Source organism: Aplysia californica, unplaced genomic scaffold (genome assembly GCF_000002075.1).
Source record: "Aplysia californica isolate F4 #8 unplaced genomic scaffold, AplCal3.0 scaffold00024, whole genome shotgun sequence".
Lineage (NCBI taxonomy): Eukaryota > Metazoa > Mollusca > Gastropoda > Aplysiida > Aplysiidae > Aplysia > Aplysia californica.
In genome coordinates this window covers 253704-278075 of record NW_004797294.1, presented here as the reverse complement: position 1 = coordinate 278075, position 24372 = coordinate 253704, and the positions used below count along the sequence as shown (strand labels likewise).

Sequence of the window (24372 nt, the reverse complement as noted above, 5' to 3'; positions counted from 1 at the left end):
ACAAACCTGCGGAAAAATGCAAGTTTTTTCACTTTGATTATATTGACCAGAGCCTGGTTCCACCACGCTGCCTCACATATTGAAAAACAGTTGAAACAAAAGCAAAACAACATGCAGGTGTAATGATGAAACCAAAAAAGCTATTATTAGAATGAAAAAGAAACTATTCAAGAAAAGGCAGATGTCAAAGACCGAAGATGGCTATAGATTCTATAGAACGCACGAAAGTGAGGAGAGAGACCAAAAGAAATACCAAACCTGCTAAAGAAAATGCATGTAAAGTATAAGGCGAGGAACTCAACAAAATGTGCACGGAAAACCCTCGAGAGTTTTACGAAAGTGTGGACAGCATGCGGGTAAGGAAAGAACCCCACACACAGCCCGACGTGCATGATAGACGACAGAGAGGGTAACGCCATTCTCAGCACGTATGCTTTTGATTTTTAAAGAAAGATGGGAAACTTACTTCCTAGAACTTTTCAGCCCAGATGTCTGCTAAGGACAACAAAAAGAAAACCAACCAACATATTATGCAGAGCAAACAGAGCCACCCACACAGTCTAGAGAAATTGAAACTGCACTCAAAACCAGTTCCAAGAACAAAGCACCAGGACCAGATGGTATCCCAGTATGAGCCATAAAAGCTTGTGGAAACACCGGTGCACTGTGGCTGAGGCGTTTTTGTTTCATAGAGCTTGGGAGGGAAGGAAATGCCCAGAAGACTGGCAGCAAGCTGTGGCCTAGTGGTCCCATTTTGAAAAAAGAAAAAACAAAAACAAAAATGAATGCACAACACACAGAGGCATGGGTCGTTGTTGGGCCTCCCAGGGAAAGCATACATGTACGTGAAGATAACAGAACAACGGAGAAGAATAAGACATATCGTAGAGAGAAACCCGAAGCAAGCTACGTTCGGATCCCGAGAGGGAAGAGGATGTTCGAAGGCTGTATTCGCATTTCGACAGCAGTTATGCGAGAAAACTATTGAGCACAAAAAGAACCCATCATCGTCTGCACCCGCAAAGTCCCGATTCGGCTCAAAATTATGGATTTGAGTTGTAGGCATTTTTAGCTTTCTCAGCCTCTCTTACAACTATTTCATTGCATTAGAACCCCAAAAACCTGTTTTATTCCCACACCGGGCATGTTTGTCACCACCATTTCCTCGTCAAGTCAATATTTTATTTTTCTTTATCGGCCGTTTTCTCAAAACGCGATTTTTCTGTATACTTTTTTGAATAACTTTTCATCCAATCTTCATGAAATGTTCACAGAAAGAAGAGAAGATATAATACTAAAACTCTGTCTTTTGAATTTTTTATATATGGAATAGATTTTTGTTGGTGGTGTCTGGAGTGTGGATTTTCACGGATTTTTTGCAAATTGGAATACTACCTTAGGTAAAAATTCATTTTAAAATGTCTAATTCGTTTAAGAAAAAAACAACAACAGACAAATTTTTAGATCTGATGTTTGTTAACACGTATGCAAAAAAAAAAAGAAAAGAAAAACACAACAATTAATTTCCATGAGCAATAAGTGCGATATTCATTACGCAAGGCATGTCAACGAAATCCAATATGGCCGCCGTATCACCCATTTTCAGAGGTAAAACTAGTGAAAAAATAGATTGGTTATTTCCATAGCTTAAGAGTCCGTGGTAACTGAAAATTTAAATTTTCCGTGCCTTCTGTCAACGTTTTTCAGAAAAATCCACACATAAATGAGTTCTTTAATGGGCATGCAAGGTATTGAGCCAAAAAACAAAATTTTGATAAAAATTCACAAACCTCCAGAAAAATGCGTTTCTTCACTTTCATTTTTTTTTTTTTACGAGAGCCTGATTCCATCACGCTTCCTCACATGTATTATACCAACAGCATAAGCCCAATAGAAGCTAAGGAAGGCAACACAGGCTGGTTCCAAGTAAGATTCTGATTACTAACAGGGTGCATGTTATCTCCCTTCCTTTTTAAACTGATGTTAATAAAAATGATAATAAAATAATAATAATAATACTAATAACAATAATAATAACAAAGATGATAATGATAATAATAATAAAGAGAAGAAGAAGAAGAAGAAGAAGAAGAAGAAGAAGAAGAAGAAGAAGAAGAAGAAGAAGAAGAAGAAGAAGAAGAAGAAGAAGAAGAAGAAGAAGAAGAAGAAGAAGAAGAAGAAGAAGAAGAAGATACTCACACGATGGGATACACACAGCCACGGAGTTCATTACACACTCCACACCTTTCAGGTAGCCATCTTTTTTGTCGCCACAGAAGCGGGTCAGGTTCTATACGGAGTAAAATAAAAGACAGACACATGGAATTGCCGGGCAGATAATGAAGTATTTTATAAGTCTTGCTATTAGTTAAAGGTTTGTACACAAACATGAACAAAATACAGTCGACTACGGATGAGTTGGTGCCGTTGGGGGAGTGAAAAAAAAGATGAACTCATCCAAGTTTAACTTAACTTTTGGGACAGGTAAAAAAAGGAAGAGGAGCAAGGACACGAGAAGGTCATCAACTCAAACAAGATTAACACAAGGAAAGTGGGCTCTGATAATTCTGCGTCTTTACTCCTTGAGGGATGCCATTGTGTTTAATTACATTGGCTGTGGGTAGTGAAGGGCTTATGGGTTTGAGCCCCTCCCCATTTCCCACCCCAACTCTATCTCTTAGTAATGAAAGTTTTTTAAAATAACGATTTAAGCAGTTAATACCGTTATGACCGCATGCAAAAAAACACACCAAAAAAACACAGGGTGATCAACTTGGCGGCTTGCTTGTTTATCCAATAGCTGTTGTCACCGTTTACAACTATAGTAACTTAACAGCCGATCGAATGCCTTTTGGGCTCAGTAAAGGATAAGCCCTTTCTCATGGCCCTTCCTTCATAAAACTCTTTTTGTGAAAGTGTGGAAGATATGAAAAAAGAACACTGTACTTAGGGGTCATACTCTCCTAGCCCTGACGGTGGGGTGAAAGTTTACGAGACAGTCTCCCCCAGACACAGTTACCTATGCGCTCTTTTGACCTTTGTTAGGAGCGGTCTGCTTTTCTCGACAACACAGTCTAGCCCAGTTCATACACGAAATATGCTTGGAGTGTTGGTTGCCTCGCTGAGGTTTAACCGTTATAAATAATGTCGAGCCACTTTTAAGGCAACTTTATCTTCAGATGAAATTAGAGGAAATGTGGAGGGGAAACGACTTCGCCCCCATAAACCAGGAGAATTTCACTTAGGAAAAAGATGGAAGACAAAGGCAACTCTTCTCGTTTGAATGGTTCTCAAAATGCCGTGGTTAACTGTGGACTTAGGGGAAAAATTCACTGTTTAGTTCTTATTGCTTGCTATTTTGTGGTAAAGAAGTGGAAGCAACCTATAACCAATTCAAATTTTGGTCCACTCACCGCCACTGTTTAATAATACTCAGAGCGAACCGACAATCCAGTTCATAATTTATTTTGTGCTGTCTGGGCCAGCAACATTTTCTTTCATAGATGGGAAAAGGCTACCGTTTTTGCACAATAGGACCGATTCGAATTGCGACTTTGTCAAACAAATTTATGTCTTTGATATTGAAGTTCTCATCGAAATTAGTTAAATTCAATCCTACCTCCCTTAACTCCCCCCCCCCCCCCCCACCGCACCCAAAGAACAAAATCACGTCTAAACCCTTACCGCGGGACCAAACGTCACGTTGATTTTCCTGCTCTTCAAGTGTAAGATCTTTATAAAAAGAAAATGTACCAGAAAAGGAAACAACAACTGCCACCCTCCTGCCATAGTTATAAGTAAAAAGGTATGTTCAAAGTGAAGAAAGAGTAGATTGTTTCACCATTGCTGCAATGTTCCCAGACAAAGCAGCCTTCTGCATAGAGAGCACATCTTGAAGAGGAATTCCGTTGTCTGTCATACACTTAATAGCCGTAGCGTTGACGTTGGAGCAAACATCAGGGCTTGGGGCGGCCAGGGATACACCCACAACGGCAGCAAGAAGTACTGAAACGAACAGAGAGAAAGTCCGCAACTAGTAAAAAAGCCAAGTACTCGATTGTAGAGTTTAAATAGGTCCTTTATCTATCTATCTATCTATTTACCTATCTATCTATCTATCTATCTATCTATCTATCTATCTATCTATCTATCTATCTATCTATCTATCTATCTATCTATTCATCTATCCATCTATCTATTCATCTATCCATCTATCTATCTATCCATCTATGTATCTATCTATCTATCTATCTATCAATCTATCTATCTATCTATCTATCTATCTATCTATCTATCTATCTATCTATCCTTCAATGTCTCACTCTTAGCCCCTCCCCTCCCTTCTTCTTCTTTCTCTCTCTCACATTTTAATGTCAACCTATCTTAATGTTGACTCCATTCAAACTATACTCGCATTTTAAATGCTTTCAAGTTTAGACAACTGCAATTTTCTAACGTAAACCTTTCCATAGAAACGATAGACAGGTTACGCGGCTTCTTTTTCAAGCCGATCCCATGATTCTAGAGAACCACGTCAAGGAGCATGTTGCAGTTACACCAATGCTATTCCGACTTCACGGGCTTCTTGTGAAAGCACGTATTCAGTACAAGATAACTATCATCTGTTTCAAGAGCGTCAACAACATTGCACCAGCTTATCTTTACGACATGGTCATCTCGGCCTTCATTATCGGCCAAAAAGACTGTAAATATTATGATAAGTCAGAGACTTGGAGGAAGAGCTTCTTCTAACCATGCCCCCTTCCTGCGGAAAGCATTACCAGCATTATTATCTGTGTTATGATACACACCGAGATTCATGTCGGGTAGTAGGTCCTACTTCTTTTGTTTCCCAAGTTCTTTCTCTCTGTTTATCTTGCTTTTCCCCCTCCACAAAATTACCGTTTTTGGTGTCGATTTGATTCTCATTATTCAAACGAACAAATAAATGAACGTAACGCAGGAATGCACAATCAGGACAACTACAGTAGTAAATCAAATGTATATCTTGAAAATACCATAAGCAAAGTCTCTGCATAGTTGAGGTAACATTTAAATGGCCTCGGGCAAAGCGAGGCGAATAGAATACTCACTTAAGAGCTGCATGCTTATTCGTCTCAGTATTCACCTCTGGGATTGAAGCAGGTCTACTTGTCGAGCCAGAGTCGTTAGTGAGTGTCCTTTGCCCGCCAGGTTTATATAGCACTGTGACTGGGAACTTAGCCTATTTTCAACGGTAGGACATTACGAAATACCTGTTGTCACCATCGTTATCTCAGCGCCTTCTTTGGCCTAAAAACAAAGCAGCCAATGAAAACGACTCTGTCTAAATGTTTTCTAAGGTCAGGCGAGGTCCCTCTCAAGCTGGAGCCTGAGTGTGTGTGCGTGCATCCATATGTGTATATATAATATACTTATATATATATGTAAATATAAACATATATTAATCTCAGGGTGTTGTTAAAAAGGCAGGCAGTAATAAGATCATTAGTGTGTGTGTGTTTGTGTGTGTGTGTGTGTGTGTGTGTGTGTGTGTGTGTGTGTGTGTGTGTGTGTGTGTGTGTGTGTGAATACTTGCAATCCGACCAAACTCGATCTAACAGTTGAATGAACAGCAGTATTATCAGGATTTCAACCTAATATCCTGGGCTAACACTCATGCCTGATATTGACAGTGACTTAAGTCCTTTAAAAGTGGTCTCGTGAAGGCACCCGTGAAGTTTAAATGAAGTCGTGAAATTGACCAGAATTGACCATCTATGCACATTTCTTTACACACTTTACTCTTTGACAGCAATCAAAAATAAATTTCTCCTGCTGCACACGTTTACACTCCTGACATCACAAGATCTATCGACAGCCAAGATGTTTTATTATAAGAAGTAAGAGTTGGCAGCTGTCACGTATTGTTTGTCAGATTTGTGGAGCGTGCCGGCTATACCGGACAGGCATAAGGCCAGTTGATGTTGATTTCTTTGTTCATGGGATTATGTTATCTGGTCGCTTTTAGGGACAAGCGGGCTTACCTAGATTTCGGGGGTTTCCAGAAATCTTGACCTACATCAAGAGACATATAGGAGAAGTTTGGTTTCATAAGAGTAATTAGAGAAAACTCTCCTAGTCTTTTAAAGAAACTGAACAAGGGTCCAAAAACGTTACTTTCGATTTTCTCAAAACAACATTTTTCGGGATAGCCTCTTTGTGCTTAAAAGCGATCTTTTAAAGTGTTTTCCGAGGGAGTTTTATTTATATTTTTACCTTTAAACAGGTAAGATAATCTCCAAACAATGCAAATATGGCCTTTTATGTGGTGAGACCTCATAGGTTAGTAAAACTTATGTGAAAAGACGGTCCCGTGGATTAGATAATTTTTGTTTAAACAACCCCCCCCCCCCATTTATTGGAACCATTTGCTATGCTTTGCACGAACAGTAAGTCTCGATTTAGCACTGCTGACCTCAGCGAGGTGTTTGTATCATCTCTCTGAGATCAGGGATAAAACAGAAGGTTCTAGAAGCCTCGACTGCAACTCGAGAGCACTTTCAAGTTTCGTAGAACGGAAAAGAACCACAGTAGGTGAGGTATTATGTACACATGTACGCTACATTGGGATAAAACAACAACAGCACCCCCCCCCCCCCCCACACACACACACACAAACACACTCACACCCCCTCCCCCCCACACACTCACACAGAAGAAAGAAAAACTTAACTAACTTCTCACTGTGAGCTCAACACTTTATACTGTATGAAGATCAATAGGCACTGCGATGACTGCACTGCCCAAATGTTGGTCTGACTAATAAAAGTAACAGGTGGACGACTGGAAGACAAGGGGCAATTTGACGGCGACTACGGATCGTCACACGTGACTTGCTTTAAAATAAACTTCTGGAAGAAGCCACCAATCTGGCACATTGTGGTCCGACTTTTGTTGACAGTTTCACTTTGAGTAAGAGTTTTACGGCTTTTGCAACACAAATTGGTCATATTATAAGTGCCAAATGTTCGAGGTGTTGGTGGACAGAAAGGAAGGAGGAGAAATATTCACGACAGACGTTCGAGAGGAAAGAAGGAGCAAACCACGTCCGAGCACCACCACCCGCCAACCATTCACTTGATCCCATCCCCCGGAAGAAGTAAATTGTAAGAAAGTTTCTCTTAAAGGAAATTGTTGTCTTTAAAGATATTTTTATTCCTCGTGCACGTGTTAGTAAGTACGAGGTCCATTTATCCCATAAGTAAGTTTCCCATATTCATAAAATGAAAACTAATTCTGAAAAAGGATTTAAAATTGTTCACAACAAACCTATAGGCTATATATATAGTCATGCTCTTTTCAAAACAACCACCATTGTCTAGGCATCGTCGTTGAATCCGGCGTTCGTCAAAATAATGAAATCTTAGAGATCTGCATTTTTCTGCTGGTTTGCCAAGGTTTTTCGAATTTTTCTTTTTTGGCTCAAACATTCAATACTAATTTCTGTGTGGATTATATTTTAAAACTTTGATTAGAGGAACAAAAAATATAAATTTTTAGTTTCCTAGGACTTTCAAGCTAAAGAAGTAACCAAAATTTAGCGTTCATTTTACCTCTGAGATCAGGCGAACCCCACATCTTTCAAACTCAAATATCTGAACTTCTATTCAAGATAGTTGGGTATTTTTCACAAAAAGCAAGGCAAATGGCTCCAATAACTCCGTATGCTCCAAAAACGGAAGAACGCCAGATGTCACCCCATCGTGCCTCATTCTATTGCATTCGCCGTAACCAACCGTCAAATCTGGTGTACGCTGACAAAACGCCTTTTCTTATTCACTGCAGTTTTTGAGAAATCAACCATTTTTTGGTTTTATTATAATCTAAATTATTTTGCACAGTACGTCAACGATTGATCTCATGCCCTGAAGAGAATGTCATTCCTATGCTCAACAAACATTATAAGTAAACCAAAACTTGTTGGATTCTCTAAACGCCTGGGAACCCCCCCACCCCCACCCCCCCAAACCAGGGCGGTACCCCTGACTGAAGTTTCTTTGGGCCATTTCCAAAGGGGGGATATTTCTCGTTCTAGTGCACAGTAGAATTGTAAATGGGCTGATCTAACAATGTCATACTCATAACTGTGCCTGAACTGCAACAGAGAACTGCTGCTTTTTCATTCCTAATCCTTACTATCGTCATTTTCCTTTACTTCTTTTGTATGTTTGTTACACTTTTGTGACCCGCCATTTCCCAGGTGCCTTGATAGTCGAAGCAGACTTTGTGCTGTTGAAGCTAGAGAGGTGAGCAGAGTATGTCTGATTCCCTGTAAGGACTTCTCTGTTGACATCCACCCCTTGGCGCTCATATGACCTTATGCAGTTGCGAGCGCCGTAAAACCTCTACTAGAACAAAGAAAACGTCTGAGAATCAGAGAAAGGCGTTGTGTCAGCGAGCGGGAGAAATGCAATGACAAATACGACGTTGTCCAGGTACCTGATCGCCTACTTTGTGTAGATATTTGTCCTCTAAGGTGTTCCTTCATCTTGGGGAAAAATGAGAGTCACAGTGTGAATAGTGTAGATGCTCCAACATTTATCAAGTGCAACAGCCCAAATTTAAAAAGAAACAGCAACATAATATACGGGAAACTGATCTACTGGATCTCTTCTCAATTTACTTTCATTATTTAGCTCGTAGGCATAATAACATTTACGTAATTACGCTCTTTCAGTGTACCAATCTGTCACAATTCGCATGATGAAAATACAAGCACACACGACCCACTCACACGTCCCACTTTATGCTCTATTGATGTAATGTTATTTATCTTCATTGTCTAGAGCCCCGGCTCTGTTTGCTTTGCTGTACTTTATAACAATTCCAAACTATCAAGTTCGTCTGGGTCGTGCAGTATTCATTGATGTCACCAAACATCCGACAACATGGCCTTGTGCGTCCGTTGGTGCCCCACTCATTCACATGTCTCTGATTTGATGAATTACTTCATGAAGTCGTAAACCCTTGCTGTTTTTATGTTTTCAATGTATGATAGAAGAGGTTTACCTGTTTTAAATAAAAGCTTCATTAAGGTATGTGGCAAAATGGATAGTACTCTACCGGTACAATTCAGATCATTTAGGGGGGAAGGAGCTCGATTACAGCATGTTTTCTATGAGTCTGATCCAAGAGGGAGGAAAGATAATTTTATTTCGTCAATTAGTGTCATCCTTCTCACCTAATTTTGAGCAGCCTTAATGGGGTGAGGCACCGTTGACAAAGTTCGAGCCAGTCGCTGTCCATTCGGTCAAGGATATAATAATGAAATTATTGGTAAGTTTATAGAGTCTCAAGCCTTTTTCACCACAACTTTATCAACTCAACACCTAGACTGTCTTGTATTATTATCAATGTTGTGTCAATGATTACTTCAAGTCAGATACAGTCCCTTCATGTTATAAGCATGTATATGTACAAGTTATTTCTCTTCTGAAGAAATAAAACATGTCTGTGAATAGCTGAAGAATTCTAGGCCCATTTCAAATCCATCGTTTTTGTCCCAAATACTAGAAAAGATTGTTTTAGCCCAAGTTAAACCTCCCCTCAGTCACAACAACCTATTTGCGATTCACCGTAGGCCTATGAGGAGTTCTTTGACACTGAACCTGCTTTTCTAAGAATACAAAATGATATTTTAACTGAAGTTGACAATGGTGAGATATATTTTCTCGCATTTTCAGATCTCAGCACTGCATTTGATACGACTGACCTTACAATCGTGTAACTTTTCAGGTAAAACGATTATCTTTTCTGGGTTTGAGTGATCGTACTCAGTCAATTTGTGTCAGTGGCACAAAGTGCTGCAAAGATCAATTGTTCTGTGGCATGCCCCAAGTATCTGTCTTGGCTCCATTGCTATACACTATGTACAGACAATCTTAAGAGACCATGGTATAAACGTGCATATGTATGCTGATGATATACGGCTATATATATATATATATATATATATATATATATATATATATATCCTGTCCAAAGACTAATGTAACCAAATGGACCAGTATGAGATGTTGTACTGAAAATGTTCGAAAGTGGATGGTTGACAACAAACTAAAGTTAAACGAGGAGTTTAACTGTGTACCAACAAACTGAAAGTTTGAAATTGATAGCATCAAGATAGGTTCTGAAACTGAAATGTTACTTATAGGGAGAGGGCAAAAAAAAGCTAGGTACTTATTTTGACCTTAGATTTTCAATGCAACGTCAAATTAATCATGATCTCTTATGCATAATAATGTATTGCTAATTAAGGAGAATAGATCTAGGTAAAATTTATCACTTATGAATCGAAATTTCCTACAGATTATCACCTCAGCACTTCTCTCATACAGACTTGACCACTGTAATTCTCTTCTTGCAATTTAAGTTTGAACATGGTTAAAAGACTGCAGAAGTTTAAAAAAAGAGCTAAGCGATTGGTCTGTAGAAAATTCCCAAAAGATTGCACCATACCTTAATTGATGAAGATACATTGGCTTCGAGATAAATCTGAATATAATTACAAAATGCTATTTTATGTCACAAATGCGTGATCAACAAAACACCGCAATATCTTTAAGACTTCAGAGAGTCATACACACCATCAAGACCTAATTGGATGAGAGTGCCTACTGTAAAATCGAACAAGTTGCGTGGCAGAGCTTTTTCTTCCTGTGCCCTTGAAATGAGGAACTCCGTTCTAAAAGAAATGTGCCTTATATCAGAGGAGAGAGTGTTTAAGAAACGTCTGCCGGGGTGCCTTGATAGTCGAAGCAGACTATGTGCTGTTGAGGCTAGAGGGGTGAGCAGAGTAAGGGACCGTGTCCACTCCGACGGACTCCAACTGACCCGATTCCGTCCGTATCTTGGAAAGTCGGTAGTTGAAATAGAGCACCATTTATTTACTAAGAAATCAGTGAAAAGTCTGTTTGGCTGTGTCAAAAGACACTACACGACCCGACAAAAGACATGTTGGTTGGAAAGACGAGTGCTCAATTTTACCAGGGACGGGTCGTGACTTGTGAGCGATAGGCCCTGCCGGAGCTGTAAAAAATTCTAATTCTGAGTTCGGATTAAAATTCTAATGTCATATTCGTAATCAGCGGCTCAAAATCAGCAAAGTCGACGTGAAAACCACCTGGTTTAAATGCATATTAACAATTTTACCAAGTTTCCTAAAAAAAGACCCATTAATTTCTTATTCCCGTCTTTGGTTAATTGACCTCGACTATTTATAGCCCTGTACCGAGGACACAGCCTTGGGACACAGTGTGTGGAATAATAGGGCCAGTAGGTCAACAGTCTAGACGCATCTTGTCCGAACTGGTGGACAAACAAGACGGAAACGACCCGACCGATTTTCTTCCTCTCGACAAAAGACCGGGCCGTGTCCGTCTCAGTTGACCCGTAGGGTAAGCCTGATTCCCCGTTTGGACTTTTCTGTTGACATTCACCCCTTGGCGCCCATATGACCTTATGCAATTGCGAGCGCCGTAAAACCTCACTAAAACTAAACTAAAAGAAACGTCTAAAGACACTCTTGTTCATCAATATCCTCTGCCAGTAGTTTTCTAAGTGAGAATGTGTGTACGTATGTGTATGTGTTGTTGTTGTCGTTGTTGTTGTTGTTGTTGTTGTTGTTGTTGTTGTTATTGTTGTTGTTGTTGTTGTTGTAGTTCGATGGTATCACAAGGTACATTTCTGTCTTTTGATTTGTCAGTGAGTTCAGTTTTAATTATTCTGCATTGTACAGCACTCAGAGCCCTCTTGGGATTAGGCACTGGATGAATTTCCATAATCAATATTATCGTAAATAAAATGGTCTGAACACGGAACCCGAAAATGGCTTGGTGAAACAAGGCTTCCATTGTGAAAATAAATTTTATTACAGAATTCAAGATGTGGTGGGCTATACGACAAATATCTAAGTTGAGCACACAACCAAAAAAACCTGGAAAATGCGACGTGAACTAGACCAAAAGAAGATCATACCAAGATTATCAATGCCTACAGGAAATTTCGAAGCATGAAATAAAATATGATGTAACTCCCTCTATTTTAACTCATTAAAACGGTGAAAAACATGGTCGCAGCTAAGCACCCCGTAAGATGTAGGAACCCATAAGGTTCGTTGATAGCCGCCATTGATGAACAAACAGAACATGGCATTGCTTCCCAAGCCCAACAATTGGTTAGGAGAAAAGGAAGGTTCTCTGATGATGTTAGGTGTAATAGCTCCCAATCTACGCAGGCCCTGTGAAAAACCACAGAAAAGGTCAAGATTATGGTACACACATTTGTCTCATTTGAAAGCTGTGTTGTTGGATGTGACGTAGGGGGTTTCAGTACTTTATTATTCATATCCACCAGAGGCATTTTAGAATAAATGGCCATCATTCCCTTCTGCAACAGTTGTAGGCTTATAATATATCCCAGAGTTAACTCATTTACCTTATATTTCCTCAGGCTAGATGCCATCAAACTTGTAATTTTAAGATCTATATCGAAATGGCGATCTTCGGAATATCTTAATTCCAACAGTTCAATATTTTCAATGTTTTCAGACATTTCGTAAAAAGAACACTGTATGTATCTCAGCATATCGTTTTTCTTGCTCTGTATGAAGTCTGTAAAATTCCTAGTTGCTGATATTTTGACATAATAATACTTAACATAAATGCATCGTCGGTTCTGGAGTTCTCCGAACATATCACAAGCAGAATGCTCACAACTACCACCCTTTGTCATATTGCATCGCATTTGGATAGAACCCGATAAAGTTCGAGAAAACAGACTTACATCATTTGAGATCTTACCATTTTCTACTCTGAAGTTAATGGAAGAGGAAGGTAAATTTGCTATAGATAAATCGATTCCTTTACCACATTTTTGTTCTGGGAATTGTTGGCCGATGGGCTTTTTAAAGCTATATGACTCTATTTTCTTCTTAGATATATGCTCTAGCAACTGACTGGAATCTGTTAACTTGGGACTTAATTGCAACGGGATTACTAATGTCCACAAATTCGGAAGGGATATGTTGGTGGCATAACAAAGATATGTCTGGTAATTATCGTAAAGAAAGCCCGTGGTGCTATCCAAAACAGGTACTGGTGGAAATTTGTCATTCAAAACATTACTCCCAGTAGAGTTACACCCAGTGATGGCCAGCCGCCTTGCTCCCTTCACACATTTGTATTTAGCTTCGAAGAGTTCTGAGGGCAACGATTCACGCGCTCTTTGAATTAAATTCGGACACTCAAGATGAAAATCGGAACAGCAAGATTTGAACACAAGACACACAACATGGCATAGACAATCATTGGATATCATATCATTTCGACCACAAGCATTTCGACAACTCCCTGTCACCTTTCGGCGAAGTCGTCTTGAGTTGGGAGATTGCTGGGTAGGAAAAAGTCGAGTCCCCACCACAGATATGTTCGAAACTGTTGGAAAAGGCGTGTCACGGCTGTTGACTTGTCTCGGTACGTGCACTCCATGTCCTGTGTGAGAAAGTAAACCGCCATGACACTCTCTTGTTGGTGTCTTGTAGGCATCTGGACGAACATGCCTGTTCTCGTGTAGTTGCTCCAGAACGTCCGTTGATGGTGGGGTCGATGAACGCGCAGTTGGCTCCTCCAGGAACTCACCAGGGTATTGGTACCCAGTACTTCTGTGCACACCAGTCCCACCCAGGGTCTTTACCTGAGCTGTGAGCTTCATTCCCTTGGGGAAGCCCCAAAACGAAGGACGCGACTCTCTTCGTGAGCTCGACTGTGATGAAGGAAAATATAGATTTGTAAAAAAGCTAGTTATAAAAATACAGCTGTACATTTTCCTCCGTTGGATATCTTGACCACATCAGCAATGCAGTAGGCAAATCAACATGTTGAAGAAAAACTGATAAAACTTTCCTTTACAAGAAAATGATGTCAATTATTTTAAGACTGGAAAATACGGTATGCCAGCACAGAAATCTCTTCAATCTTTTCTACATGCATTTCATACAGCAACAAAATCAGATGTGTTGCCTTCGAGTGAAGAGCTAGCCTGTACATATATGGTTCAGTACATACAAGAAACCGGTATAACACATTTTTCAAAAAATCTTAATTTTTTATGTTTTTTTGCTTTAAAAAAAATTGTTATCCGTGGCTACATCTATCTCGATCAAATACATTTCGATGTGAAGATCGGATTGTAAATAACTTATACAGTCAGATCCTCACATCAAAAAGATATGCGACGGAGAAAGATTATGCGGCCTCTGAGAAGCAAAAAAGTCGATTTCTTAAAAAATGTGACATACTAGTTTCTTGAAACTGAACTGTTGACATTTCATTTGATCTTCCTCTTGAGGGTGTTTGCTTCGTGTCTGCTGAAATTGAAATGACCTCCCCCTATTATAACTCATAACCCAACCGTGGCTTTAGTCATTATATATCTCGTTTGTCCCCCCCCCCCCCATAGTAATCATAATGTTAGTTAGTGTTACTTGGAATTTCAGATAGAATTTAGATTTCAGAAAGGGTGCCCATTGGCAGGATGGGATCAGCTGGGGTCGGGTCAAGTCGTGTCAAGCCTGGTCGGTCATTTAACGTGTGAACAAGCCGGCTAAAATTTACCCTTAAAGGCTATAATGAAACATTTTTCCTGCTCGCATTCCATCTCTTCAGTCACGTTTGCCTGAAAGGCTGTAAATTTAGAAATGTTGTCAGCAACGTGAATACATTGAATTTTTATTTTATAATATGCACCTTAAGCGTCGTTAGAAAAAAACCAAAACAACAAAAACAAATGAGTAGCCAATTAGTCCCCGGCTGTTTACTTGTAAAATGAAAACGATAAGATAAACAGATACGTCTTTACTATCCAGTTATTGGCTTATATTGGTTTAGTGTTTCACCTCGTACACCTTCCCCCCTACACACACACACACACACACATACACACACTCACCCACACATACACACACACACACTCATATACACACACTCACACATATACTCACACACAAACACACACATACGTTCACACATACATACATACACACAAACAAACAAACACACACATACACACACACTCACACACATACACACACACTCACTCACACATATACACACACACTCACACAATACACATACATACACACACACATACATACACACAAACAAACAAACAAACAAACAAAACATACACACACTCATACATATGCACACACACACTTACTCACACAAATACACACACACACACACACATACACACACACACACACACATACACACACTCATACATATGCACACACACACTTACTCACACAAATACACACACATACACACACATACACACACACACACATACACACACACACACATTCTGTCGTATTGTTTTTCAACTCTTATAGAATTCATATTATGACAGTTTTGATACAAGCGTGCTTGTATTCAACTCAAATTAGTGTTACTTCCTCCAACTTTATTCCTGCACAGAAGGGCGCCACTGATCATTCACTCACACGTATACACACATACTCTTTCACACATCCATAAGTATATAAAATCGTGACCAGCAGCAGAAGTCAATTACGGGTTGCATGAAGATAATGTTATTGGAATGTGCGTTCTTTTGTTAGTGCGCTTGCTATCGGAGCTATGCTGATGAAGCAAATTTTAAGAGGTCTATGTAATTTTATGTAGAGTTTACATCATCATCATCATCATCAACATAATCATCATCATCATCGTCATCATTATAAACCAAGAATAAAAAAGGTTGAGGCTTGATGGGTTTTCCAAAATGTATAATGCATATTATATCATCATCATCATCATCATCATCATCATCATCATCATCATCATCATCATCATCATCATCATCATCATCATCATCACCATCATCATCACCATAGTAAATTGCCAGATCAGAAACAGACGTCACCGGCGCCTTTGGTGGAGCGGTTAGGCACTTCGCTGTCGCACCGTGGAGACCCGAGCTCAGTTCCCAAATGGGGAGGACAATAATAATATCTGTATCGAGTGTCTCGGTCTTTCTGCTGGGATCTTAGTCCGGGTTAGACCTGACAGTCAGTGTCGAAGCCTTCCTCCTAAATCATCTAAATTTTGTGAACTCAAGCACAAAACACCTACATTGCAAGGGGAAAACCAACAATGTAAAAAAAAAGACCAAATAAAACCAAACAAAAAATACGCCCTACGTCAGCGGTACATGGTTCACTCTTGAGAGCAAAGAAGGTGCTCTGGTGTGGTTTGCTCCTTCTCTCCTATCAAACATCTGTTTTCCCTATCTCCCCCTTCTTCTTTTTTATGTTTGTTACTCTCGTGTAACACCTCTAATCTTCTTGCCATAAAACCTCTACTAAAAACTGACCCATTTTTTCTCCGTCTGGAAGCTCTAAAAAAAATTAAACAAAACCAAAAATAAGTCTAGCTATTACCTGGTCATTCCCCGTAATGCGTTATAATATTTTTTTTTTAAAACAGCTCCAGCCGGTCATCTTGCAGATACGCCAACAGCCATATCAGATAAGGGGCTGGGAAATTCCCACTATTGATCTGGGATCTGCAGTCTTTTGTAACAGCCAAGGTCGGCTTATCAACTCCAATCTGCAGGCAGATAAGGATGATGATGATGATGATGATGATGATGATGATGATGATGATGATGATGATGATGATGATAATGATGAGGATGATGATGATGATGATAATGATGATGATGATGATAATGATGAGGATGATGATGATGATGATGATGATGAGGATGATGATGATGATGAGGATGAGGATGAGGATGAAGATGAGAATGAGGATGGTGATGGTTTTTTTATTTTTTTGTTTCCTGTAATGGGCCTGGTGGAATCCACGAGGAAATCTTCGAGCGAGAGCGAGGCTCTTTTTCGACTCCATTGTCAATATGCTCAGCGGCACCTCCACTCGTCCAAATAAGTCCATTCGAATTGCCATTGTTTCTGGACATTCAAACATTACTATGTTTGACATCCTCCTTTTCATGGTTGCATCTTCGGCAACGTCGGTTGAGCTCTTCATTCACAAAATTCTGATACCATACCATCTCATGCTCCAATCTCTGTTCCTTGAACCATAATAATGATTGTGTGCAGGCAGAGAGTGAGGGCCAGCGTCGGTTGTGAGCCTTTTTCTTATTACTGGGGAGGCGAAAAATGTTTTAAATTTTGCTTTAATATTATTCGTTCCCAACCACAAGCGGTAAGCCACCACCAAGGGCCAGGGTGATTTTATCGGCGTGCGAGAGGTCAGGGGTGAGTCCTCGCCTCATGCCCACACGGGGGTAAAAATTGCGAGACATTGGTTATTCTCACTCGGAGTGGGAATAAAGGTGGTCAATTTCGAATACATTATTATTATTATTATTTTATTATTATTATTATTATTATTATTATTATTATTATTATTATTATTATCATTATTATTATTTTTAGTAGTAGTAGTAGTAGTAGTAGTAGTAGTAGTAGTAGTAGTAGTAGTAGTAGTAGTAGTAGTAGTAGTAGTGTTACTATTATTTTTATTTTTTTATTATTCTTTTTAACATGATACGGGCAGCAATTGGTCAAAATGCCAGACACAAAGCTCCCTACAGCTATTTTATACTCAGAGCTGGTATTTTGCCCTCCAACCCACCATCAGCCTATGCCCCCCTTTAAAAAAATAATGATTAACTTAAAAATATGAGTAAAAATGAAAAATAACAAATTTTAAATATTTTTAAAGTGTAAAAATGAATAACAGAAAAAAAAAAAAAGATACTTTAAAGACTTTTCTGAGCAGTTACTCCATTGAAATAGGTATGGGAGAAAAACCCTGTCTTGACCATTCACATGACATAAAGGCCATGACTTGAGAAAAAAGAAACATTGTTTTTAAAACAAGGGTAGCTAGAGAAGCAAGAAAATTAAGACAGTAAATAATTGATATTGGCATTGGCCGTACATACCACACATGTTTGAGGAAAATTCTTCTAAAAAAGAATAGCGCTTGCAGGTCACAGACTATGACATCAGATGTTACCAATAACCGTGTCATGTTTAGGTTGATAAAGTCAACAAATTTAGGGGAGGAAAGAGTGCTGCTTTGGCTAGTTATTCGGGGTGTGGCCGTAGCACGTGCTGTCTGAGAATGTTACGGCGTTTGTGATTATTACAAGCCTCTTGTTATTAAAATCTAATTCCTTTACGTTCCTCTATTATCCGCAGGATCTTCCAACAGAATAACATATCTGCAATAAAAGAAGCACACTAAAACTAGACCTGGGCTTTAAAATGCACCCCCCCCCCCCCCAACCCAGACGCTTAACGATACCAGAGGAAGCAAAAGGTAGAAGTAAAGTGAATACTTAATGAACTCAAGAGATGCCATCCTCTTTGTAATCTTTTTTTTAAAATGTTTTTTGTTAAGTTTGATGAGGCAATTGCCGTTTGTGTATTGCTCAACTATACATTTTTTTAAAGTACAGAGAAAAAAAAAAGAATTTGTCATGCGATTAGAGATCTGACAAAGAAATGTATGTGTGCCTTGAGAAAGGTCCCAGTTGTCAGATATTTTAAAATATTAAGATAAGGATTCGTGAAGCACATTCAATCTTGGACACGCTGATTAATTTTTTTTTTCAAATATCTTGAGTATTTTAAAAGATCTGCCACATTTTGTAACAAAGGGTGTAAAAAACAAAGTTTTTAACATTTGGTAAAGTACAACATATTGCAAAAATAATTAACCAAAAAAAATTTACATTTAAAATATTTAAAATCCTTTCAGGATATTATTACGAAATATATAAACGTGTGTTTTGTGATTACATTTTTTACCAGGTTCTTGACTTTTTCCCCATGTTGCTCAAAAATAGCTTTGCCGACAACTAGGACCTCTCCCCAGGCGTATATACACGCACACGCACACGCACACACACACACACAAACACACACACAAACACACACACACACACGTACCCACACATGTTATCAAAATAACTAGACTAATTCAGCACTTGTGTTACAGACACAGTACCCCCCCTCCCTCCTCCCCTCTCCCTCCTCCCCTCTTCCGTCCCTCGTTTTCAACCACCTCCCTGCCTTTCTCAACAAAGTAGATTCATAGACCCAGTTACTTGAGGAGTTACCTGATTGCACCAACAAGTTTGGTCCACGGAACGATCACGACAAAGACTTTGTTCGTCACAAAAACACATCCTGTTTTGAACTTCACAGGGTTTTTTTAAGACACAGTCAAAGAAAACTTCACGAGAATACATAAGCAAATGCACAATATTATCTGAAACATTAAACATTTTTTGGTTAGTAGAAAATTTTGAATTTTGAATTTTGAATTTTGCCTGGATGGCGGCCAAAGCCTTCTCGGACAAGGTCGAAAAATCTCGGAGGACCCTTGTGCTAGTTGTGCACGTTAACGATTCCTTGGCGGTCTAAAATTGATAAGAGAAGGCTGGTGTGGTTTACTCCTTCTTTCCTATTCAACATCTTCCATCCGTGTTCTCTCCTCCTTCTTTTTGTGTTTTTGTCCCTCTCTTCTAACACCTTTAATCTTCGACACCTTGCATTATATAAATTGTGTTGCAATTGCCGTAAAACATTTACTAAAACAAATACTAAAAAATAATGTTTTTATGACAAACCAGGAAATCAAGGTAAAACCAAAATGATGAACACTTATGGGTCAGTAGGCTGACCGACTTCGATCTCGAAGAGTTAAGAACTTTATTCTTCGTCTTAGTTTTTCCCGTAGCTGGACATTCCTTCTCGGACCTTCCAGCAATAAAACATTCTGCCTCTTGTCTTTCTGCCTGCCTGATTTGTTCCAAGGTTTCTATGTCTTGTTCCTATCTTATATTAGGTCTCTCCCTTCCTCTCTTTCCTTATGGCGTCGGTAGCCTAGTGGTTAGGCTACTGGACTCGTAATCGTGAGATTGCTGGTTCGGGGGTTCGAGCCTTAGCTCGGTCCGACGTTGTGTCCTTGGGAAAGGCACTTTACTCGAACATCCCATTTGGCTCGGTCCTATCGGAGACGGATGTTAAACTAGGAGGTTCCGCCCCTTAAATAACCTAATAGTGTTGATAGGGGCGTTAAACCCATACCATTTCACCATTTTTCTCTTTCCTTCTAACTTTGCTTCTAGAATATCGGGTTTCTCCGGCCAAACATGCCGCATACGATATTCGCTGAGAAGATTAATTATCTCGCTTTTTAAAAAAATCAAGTCTCCACCTCTAGTTAAATGGTGTCGTAACGTAGATAATTTTCCACCAGATCAAATCCTAAGGCCGGTCCCAGAGTGGCTCAGTAGGTCTGGCATGTAGCTCGCCTAGCTCGCACCGCCCAAATGAACGTGTTCGTTATCGTCTGCTTGAGCAGCAGCGCTGTGTGGTCTGTCTCTTATTTGCTGAGCTGCACGACGCGTCAGACGAGCTATCCCACAATGTTGTAAAACACGACTGATATGTCTGTCACCCAGCCTCGTTCGTGTTTATTTTCAACTGAAATTCTTCACATATCATTAAAATCAGCAAGAAGTAAATATTATAAGGTGCTTTACTATTAGATATTGATGCTAGCATCAACACTTGACCACAAAATCCCAAGAAATGCGCTTTATCCTTCTTTAAAATTTCGAATCGAGAGGTTGACCTAGTTTCGACAGTTTGTTTAAATTCGTAGGCCTGTGTGCTTCTTGCTTCTAGCCTAGTGCGGCTGTGCTGACACGCAGATGGCGTGCGCTTGGCGAGCTGCAGGTCAGACCTACAGAGCCACTCTGGGACCGGCCTTACCCTGTAGTTTATTTTAATAGTAAGAGTTTTACGGCACTTGCAACACATTAAGGCCATTTAACTGCCGAAGATTAGAGGTTTTACAATGGAGTAGCAAACACAAAAAGGAGGAGTGATTAAGACGATAGATGTTTGATAGGAAAGAAGGGAGCAGACCACACCAGAGCACCCGCCAACCACCCACCAACCTTGTAGTTCATTTGATGTAGTTAAATAGTCTGTACATTCACCGCGTAACTCATGGTGTATTCCTGGTTCATATTTTGCCCGTTGACACATTCTGTGGCCTCCTATAACAGATAAGCTAGTGTAAACGACTCTGGTTTTTCCCAGCCTGAAAAGATACGACGACAAACATAATTATCCTGAACTAGACACCCCTGTCCTACTTGAAGTCCTTCACCAAGGTTGTAGACATGAAGACCTCTTGACGACGCTCACAGCTAGTAGCATAACGATAACACTTTCATGTTTCATTTCAGTTCTTGATTCTTTGTTTCATTTCACTTCTTGATTCTATGTTTCATTTCCCTTCTTTAAAACAAAGCTTAAGATGCTCTATACTAAGTCAAGTTCCACTTTTCAATTACTAAATGTACCACTCTACTAATGCCTCTTGTTCTGACTGCTATCACAATAATATTCTTGAAGGCATCTCTGGTAAGAGCGCGGTATCCCTATTTATGTTGACACAGGTGTGGCGGGCCTCTTTGCTCACATTATTCCACTTTGACGATGCTATCGCTGATGCAACAAATCGCTTGCTACCTCAGAATTACAAAGTTCTATCTGCTCCAAAACTAGAAATGAGAAATTTGACGTCCAAATGTTTCAGTTTCACAGCATGTCAAGCGTTTTCCAATGTCATCCTCTGAGGATCTTGAAAATGACTCCGAATATTCTTACGATTTTGATAGAGCAGATGGAACATGTGATTTTGGTTACTGGCCTAGTGGCATTAGTAGCTCTAATTCAAAACGGCCAAAAATGTCAGGTAGAACTTAATAAGTATGAGGTAACAAAATGTTTAGGGGATTCCCATGGGATACCAGTGATATCGTGTTCTTAAAATGATTTTGGTTCTACCTCCGTGTTTTACGGAACTGAGTTACAAACTACACATTACTGACACAGATGTCTCACTTAAGACTGGCATTTTCTCCTTCTTAAAATTACGTTTCTTCCTTTTAGTCAGCCTTCCAATTAATCTTAAAAGTAAGTTTATATGTTTACTGTAGTTTAAGACTGGATACACATAAAATGGAGAAACAAAGACAGAATAAGAGGCTCTCGGATTCGCACCAGTAAGGTCGTGGGTTCGAATCCCGTCCGGGGCCCGACGTTGTGTCCTTGGGAAAGGCACTTTGCACAAATTTTCCTCACTTCACCCAGGTGGAAATGGGTACCCGGCTATAGACAGTGAAAGATCTTGTCAGTTTGATAGTGTTTGAGCGCGTGAAATCCGCAGCTTGCACTGTATGCTTCCTCGGAAGCAGAGAATGTTTCTGAGTGTTCTCAGAGGGTCTGCTGGGGTAATAAAAGTTGTAAAGCGCATAGAGCATGCTCTTGAGCATGGATATGCGCTATAGAAATGCATTTATTATTATTATTACATTTATTATTATTATTAAGAGAGAGAGAGAGAGAGAGAGAGAGAGAGACAGAGACAGAGACAGAGACAGAGACAGAGACAGAAAGACAGAGAGACAAGGGGGAGTGGGGTGGAGGGGGCAGAAACTCATGAACACATAGAGACCTACACAATATGAATTCAGTGCAATCTTTATTCGTGTTTGAGTTTTACTTTAAATATCAAAATAACGTTTCAAAACTAAAGAGTACAAAAATTGAGCAACTGCAGTATACAGTATTAATTATAAAACCGTTTGTACGAATTATATGAGAGAGATTCTAATATAAAGAATATTGTTAATGTTGTTTTGTCTATACACTTAGATTAATAATTCATGTCAGAAACGTCTTTTTGACTTTTCATGATCCGACATTATGCATGTTGTCATAAAATGTATCAACAAGTAACGTATTAACTTTTTAAAAAGCAGGAACATTTCACCGGTCTTTGAGATGGAATGTGAGTTATGACTAAAAGTTCTGATCATTTTTTTAAAAGTATTTAGCTACCACTGCTGTCTTCATTCGAACTTTCAGAAGTTGGACAGACAGACAGACAGACAGACAGACAGACAGACGGACAGACAGACAGACAGACAGACAGACAGACAGACAGACAACAGTAAATAGATAGGCACATAGATAAACACTTGTAGATAGGTAGATACGAGATAGGTAGATAGATAGATAGATAGATAGATAGATAGATAGATAGATAGAGAGAGAGATAGAGAGATAGAGAGATAGATAGAGAGAGTGAGAGAGTGAGAGAGTGAGAGAGAGAGAGAGAGAGAGAGAGAGGCATAGACTGAGAGAGAGAGGCATAGCCTGAGACAGAGAAAGGAGGAGGGATGAAGATAGAATGACACACAAAGCACAAGAATCGGAGTGTATTTGGTCGTTCATTCGATTCGTATGCAGGTATTGCCATTCTTTTAGAACCTCACCTCTTATGTCAACTTAGGTGAACAAATCGGCACTTCTCGGACCTAATTGTGTTGCAAGGGCTGTAAAACTTTTAATAAAGCTTTAAAAAGTTATATTTTGGAGCTGATTCTGTATTCTTTATACCAATTAAAAATCCAAAACGTTTAAGAAGTATACGGTACTCATTTTTTTTTAAAATCATGTAAATCTGAATGGAATTATTTTTTTAATTTAAGAAGACTTGATAGTGGAACAATTTTCTCAAAGGAAATTTTGACAAGGTCAAGATGTACAAAAGTTATTGAAACGCACTTGCAAAATACAAAAAAGAACATTGTACAAAACTAAAACTTGTAGGCTAGGGGGTTTGTTTTTTCAAATTAAATTATCATTATTCGCGATTGTAAAACTTACTGAGCATCTCGTCCATATAAAAAAGGGTAATATAAATGCAGTTTTTATTATTACATGATGACGACGATTTATTATTATTATTATTATTATTATTATTATTATTATTATATTATTATTATTATTATATTATTTTTTTTTTATATATTATTATTATTATTATATTATTATTATATTATTATTATTATTATTATTATTATTATATTATTATTATTATTATTATTATATTATTATTATTATTATCATTATTATTATTATTATTATTATTATTATTATTATATTATTATTATTATTATTATTATTATTATTATTATTACTACTATTATTATTATTACCTGACAATGGTAAAATATCAAATGGAAAATGTTTCAAACAACTGTTGTATTAAAACTTTAAAAAGGTTCTGCCTCATTAAAAAAAAAGAAAAAAATCCAAGCCCCCATGGTTCTACAAGGCTATCAAGTGAAATATTATAGTTAAACAGTATAAAAACTGAAATAAAATCCAGCCTTATTAAGCTTAGATCACCCAACTTT

General features: G+C 38.8%; 1 protein-coding gene across 1 annotated transcript in view; it reads right to left on the bottom strand.

Annotated features, from left to right (window-relative positions):
- LOC101859757 overlaps positions 1–5258 on the bottom strand; it is a gene marked incomplete in the record, with an annotated part of 7808 nt that extends 2550 nt beyond the window's left edge. The window contains 3 exon segments of the mRNA XM_013088599.2: positions 2200–2290; positions 3842–4005; positions 5094–5258. Coding sequence (XP_012944053.1) covers positions 2200–2290; positions 3842–4005; positions 5094–5106 — 268 coding nt within the window.
- Positions 5259–24372: the final 19114 nt, after the last annotated feature.